Source organism: Juglans microcarpa x Juglans regia, chromosome 7D (genome assembly GCF_004785595.1).
Source record: "Juglans microcarpa x Juglans regia isolate MS1-56 chromosome 7D, Jm3101_v1.0, whole genome shotgun sequence".
In the NCBI taxonomy this organism is placed as follows: domain Eukaryota; kingdom Viridiplantae; phylum Streptophyta; class Magnoliopsida; order Fagales; family Juglandaceae; genus Juglans; species Juglans microcarpa x Juglans regia.
Window position 1 is genome coordinate 13,909,239 of NC_054606.1, and position 5,516 is coordinate 13,914,754.

General features: G+C 37.9%; 1 protein-coding gene across 1 annotated transcript; it reads right to left on the minus strand.

Annotated features, from left to right (window-relative positions):
* Nucleotides 1–2,135: 2,135 nt before the first annotated feature.
* LOC121239178 (heavy metal-associated isoprenylated plant protein 3-like) lies at nucleotides 2,136–4,846 on the minus strand. Its single transcript, XM_041136333.1, has 5 exons — nucleotides 4,642–4,846; nucleotides 4,305–4,518; nucleotides 3,454–3,659; nucleotides 2,969–3,056; nucleotides 2,136–2,879 (listed from the first exon to the last, which is right to left on the minus strand). Exons 1-5 carry the CDS (start codon nucleotides 4,648–4,650, stop codon nucleotides 2,428–2,430), a joined length of 969 nt encoding a protein of 322 aa, XP_040992267.1. The 5' UTR covers nucleotides 4,651–4,846; the 3' UTR covers nucleotides 2,136–2,427.
* Nucleotides 4,847–5,516: the final 670 nt, after the last annotated feature.

Consider the following 5,516-nt stretch of genomic DNA (forward strand, 5'->3'; position numbering starts at 1 on the left):
GCCGCACCTGGAGGCTGGAGTCTGGACGACCCCCCAAGTGTGGTAGTCTGGGTTGCATGACCTAGGCTTCGCCAGGGCACGACACTTATTTTCTCCTGGGCACAATTTAGTTTTTTTTTTTATTAATTTTAATTTTATATATTATAGTGTTAAATTTGTTTTTAAATTTTTAGGTTATATGTGGCAGCAATTCATTGGTGTTGATGTAACGCATTTCTAACAGTATACTAATGAAAGGATTGAATTGATCAAAATGAAAAGTTCAAAAATTAAAATTTAAGAATTAATCTGTTTAAGGAAGAAAAAAAATGAAAAGATTTATCAAAATCGTTTAAAAGCCAAATATATGTAGAGAGGCAAAAAGTCAATTTGAAAAACTAAAACATAAAAGAGAAGTGGTTCAACTATAAAGAGATTATGAAAAAATAATCATATAAATTGATGTGAATTTATATGATAATTTAAATTTACTTTATAATAAAAATAACTTTAAACAAACTATATCAAATCATATGTCATAAACTTATTTGTGGTTAAAATATTTTTCAAAATAAAAATGTACAAAAAAGAGAGATTTAACTAGAAGGTGGGTGCCAAGTCAACATTGGGGGGACTCTTGATCACATGGGATTCATTAGGAAACCTTTTTTCTTTTTTTTTTTTGGACTAGGCATTAGGTACTAAAATGTGAATTTCTCAACAGGCAACACTGATGCGTAAAAGGTGAAAACCCAGAGACAATTAAGCTATAAATAAATAATGATATTAATGTAACATTTTTTACTATTATTTTTACAAACAACCAACATAATAGTACCATTTGATAAAAAAAATTGTAATTTTTATTTTGAATTTTCAAAATTTAAGTAATCACGCTTCCATTAAAACAAAGTTACAAAGAAATTATAGAAAAGAATTGTTCCGGTTCAATGGCATAGAGGGGGGGGGGGCATTATGCCATTAATTACAGCCACGGTTACAGGGGAGGTCCGTAGCAACTGGGAGGGATGGAGGGAGGAAAAGAAAGGGGTTGTTAACTAGGGAGTCACGCAGATAACAGGTAAAAATGCCCTTTAAACTCCACTATGGACGTACTTTCCACGAAACGCCACCCTTGCCCTTGGAAGGGACAAAAGACCCACTACGAACAAACTGCCTACTGGGGGACAACCCGTAGGAAAATCTCTCTGCTTCAGGACAACATACAGGTCGTCCGCACCCACCAAACTAAACACACACACACAAAAAAAAAAAAAATGTTGGTTCGTTCATGGGTCGAATTTAAATTCTCCCATATAATTCACTTCTGGGTCCCTCTATAAAACTCCAAAAAGGCATCTTCTTTGTACATATAGCTAGGGTTCAATCAATCGTGGCTTGTTTTCCTTGGCTTTGTCGGCAATGGCGTGTAAGCATTTGTACATCTCACCGCTGTATTTACTCGGATAAGAGTGTGATGTTCATATCGGTTTCAAAATAAAATATCTTTGTGATATAAGGTTAGATAAAAATTATAAATTAAATAAAATATTATTAAAATATATTTTTTTAATATTGTTTTTATTTTAAAATTTAAAAAAATTAAATTATTTATTTTATTTTATATAAAATTTTAAAAAACTTATAATAATTTAACGAGATGAGAAGTTTTACACAATCATCAAGAGTGCAATCTGTGGATCCACTTGTGTTTTGAGGGGACCTCTTGGTTAAAAACAAGAGGCGGGTGCAGAAATAGATTAATAATCTAAAACCAAATTCAATATCAAATTCAGAATCTTCCAGATCACACACATGCAATGATGTTGTATTTGACTCTTAATAGGGTGGCTTGTGGGACTCGATGGAATTGCTGAATGCGACTTCAAAGAGACGTCCATTTCCAAAATGTGGGGGGTGGGGAGGGGGGCTGGACATCATCATATAAACGCAGACCCCACAGCTAACCCATTTTTTCAATCTTTGACAAAAACCCTTGAATTTCAAGGGCAAGCCAGCCCTCTCAGATTTAGATAAGTGTCTCACCAAATGGAGAGAGTGATTGACTCCAAATTGCAGAATGACACACACATCTTTCTCACGCGCATAACCACATTGACAAGAGTTTGATAAGCAAACGACAAACAGAACAATTTAAAACTAGTAATTGGGATCAATATGATAACTACCACTTCAACATAAACAAATTATCAAATATTTAAACAACAGTATCAAACTAGGAACTGGGGATTTATTATATATTAAAACCCAAAAGCTAAGCTCTGGCTAGCTACTGGTCCAACAAGGGCTAAGACCATTTTCCTTTCAAACCTTAAAGTCCCCCCACCCAAAATCCCCAACATCTTTACCACTCTCTACACTCTTTATTTACACTTTCCTTTTCAAAGTAGTAATCTCAACTCCGTCTGTATGATAAAATTCCTTTTTTCACATGACAGAGCAGGCATTTGGGTTTTCGTCACTGAATATCTGTGGGGCATGCACATGCTCTCCCACCATGCCTCCATAGCCATACCCAGGATGTCCATATCCCTGGTATCCATGGCCATAAAAATTCCCATACCCGTATCCGAAACCATGCCCAGGGGGTTGTACCATAAACTGATCCATTCTGTTCCCTTCCACTTTTGCAATACCTGCTGCATTTTCCTCTTGCCCAGCATCTCCTCCTCCTCCACCCTTCTTCTTCCCCCCGCCGCCTCCATTACCATCCTTTTTCTCACCACCCTCTCCGCCGCCTTCTTTCTCCTTCTTGGGCGGCACTATTTCCACTTGCCTCTTCAGCCTCTCCTTCAAGTTTTGAGCTAGAGCCTTTGTATCCATGGTGCCCTTTACGGTGACCAGATCTTTCTTATGGTCTATATCCATTTCCTTGTAACCTACAAATCAACAGAAGTGTCTTATCAATAACACTACACAACACTTTTTTTTCATTTAAAGTGCTGAGAGAAAAGATAAAGCTTCCCACCTTTGGTCTTCAAAACCGTCTTTCGAATCTTGTCAATGCATCCCTGGCAGTGCAGATCCACCTTGAACACCGCCGTCGTCACCGGAGCCTATACCATTATATATATATATATATATATTAAAAAAATTAAAATAAAAGGAAAGAATACGTTCAACGTTCACTCAAAAACGTAACTCGCAAGTGAACAAATTTCGGGGTCTGACGCTTCAATAAATCTGGAAGACAACACGGAGGGCAGGTGCTACAATGCGCAGCGTATTAATTCCTGGACTGTAACTGTACCAGATGCTCCCAGGAGAGTTGAAATAAAATGCGCCAGGTGCGCAACGTAATGGGAAAATATAGGCGCAGACATCAAGAAGTTCGAGCAGCAGTACGAATTCTTTAACTATTTTTGAATTCTTTTTTAGGGAAAAAAAACAAAGAAAGGAAAGAAAACAAAACAGGAGCGCACGTTAACGGGGGACCAGTGGACTGGAGAGTACCTCTTTGGGTTTTTTGTCGTCAGCTTTCTTCTCCGGTTTTTGGTCGGACTTGTCGTCGGCTTTGTTGTCCTTCTTGGGTTGCGGAGAGAGGAGATCCACCTTCTTCTTGGTCTTTTCGGCCAGCCTGTCCCGGAGTTCCGTCGGGTCCACGTTCCCGACCACCGTAAGTTTGTTGGCCTTCATATCCGCTTTCGCAGCCTCCACGCCTGGACAAGCAAGCAGACCAGCAACATTATTTCCGGGATTCAGAAGATAAACAATAATAAAACAAATTGAAACTTGCTGAGAAGAATCAAATCAACAAGGAACTCAATTTTTGTCCCAGATAAAAAAATTCTAGTATCGTAAAGAAACAAAGAAAAGTAGAATCAGGAACACACTACTCTGGCAAGGAAAAAAAGCACAGGGTACAAAGAAAAAAAGGATCCAAAACTCGAAAAGATTGCAAAATAGAGATGCCAACGAGTAACGTATTTCAGTTTACATTATAAATTGTTGCCACTCAAAATTTGTGGAGTGCTTTGAAGGGAAAACAAAGGAAGAAAGTAACTTCCCAAATTATGCAGAGAAATATCTCAGAAACGAGACAGAGAAAGTATACGGAAACCCCAAAGAGTACGCAGATAGAGAGCAGAGAATAACCAATCACTCATACGTTCACTTTCTAATTTACGAACAAATTCCGAGAAACAAATAACTACATGAAAAAATATTTGGCCCAGAAAGTTGAATCTACTTTCCAGTGTCATGAAAAATAAAAAAAAGAAAGAAAAAAAATTAATAAAAATTCTTTTAGAGCAGAAAGTAGACGACTAGCAAACGAAACAAGTATAAACGAATAGATATAATACCCTCAAAGCCGCGAACGCATCTTGTAATCTTTGAGGCGCAGCCCTCGCAATGCATGTCGATCTTCAACACCGCCGGCGAAATTGGATTCGCCTCCTGCTTCTTTTTCTCTCCCTCATCATTGTCCTTCTTCTTGTTCTCGTTCTCGTTTTTTATCTCGTTGACGTTGACGTTCTCGTCCGTCTTCTGGTTGCTGTTGCTGTTCTTGTTCTTCTTCTGCAACGCATGGGCTCATTAGCATACACAGAACAAAACAATAGAAAACCCAAAAAACTGAAGAGAAAGAAGAAATAACACGGAACGGGAACGGGAACGTGTACGGTTAGCGAGTCGGCTCACCTTCCCCATTGTGAGTCGTTTTAGTGCTCTCGCCAAAAGTAAGAAGGCAATGGCAGAAGGGATGCTCCGTATTTATAGCAGATAAAAGAGCGTAGAGGTCGTAGGGTAGGGTGGGGTGGTGCTAACGTGGCGTCGTGGTCGATGATGATGATGATGTTATACTTTATTACATGTATGTATGCATGCATGTGAAATATGTGGGACTAAAGTAGAATGCAATGTACATGGCCGAAACCTTGCGCCGTGTGGTTTGCGGCTCTGACAGCGTTTTGGCGAGTGGGAAGAAACTTCCGCGTAGATGGGGGTGTACGGCCTCGTTCAAGGGATTAGGAAGCCTCATTTGGATGTTTTAAGCGTGTCCCTGTTTGATTGAGTTTCGGTTCTAATTTTAGCATTTTAGAAGAAGAAAAAACAAAAGCAGAAAATTATATATGTACAGTTCTTCTACGTGAAAGTTGTACTCGTCTATTTTCTTGACATTGTCAAGATTAATTTATAAAAAATTTAATTTTAGATTTTATTAACAAATCAAATCTGATCATGTCAATTAAATGAAAGACGTGTTTTTAACACTAACTTTCATCTCATCTTATATTACTATCCAAACGAGATCTAAATTAGCAACCCAACTAATAGGTAGATTCGTTAGATGGAGTTGTTATTAATATTTGGATTTATGGGCAAGGTGATCTTCACATATATTTTCTTGATCTTATCCTTTAGGCCTCTCCTTATACTTTAATATGAAATTGATATAGAAGTTCCAATATCTAAATCCGTGGGTGGGGTCGCTTTATAAGACGTTGGTGGACTCCTCCTTCAAGCTGGATTTTCCTAATTTATTTTATTTTTTAAATTTGCGAAATTGGGCATCG

What these genes read in the sequence shown, in the direction of transcription:
- LOC121239178 (XM_041136333.1), bottom strand. An exon ending in ATGCGTTCGCGGCTTTGAGG is followed by an intron (nt 3,660 to 4,304) that starts GTATTATATCTA and finishes TTGCTTGTCCAG; the next exon opens with GCGTGGAGGCTGCGAAAGCG. An exon ending in GACGGTTTTGAAGACCAAAG is followed by an intron (nt 2,880 to 2,968) that starts GTGGGAAGCTTT and finishes GTTGATTTGTAG; the next exon opens with GTTACAAGGAAATGGATATA.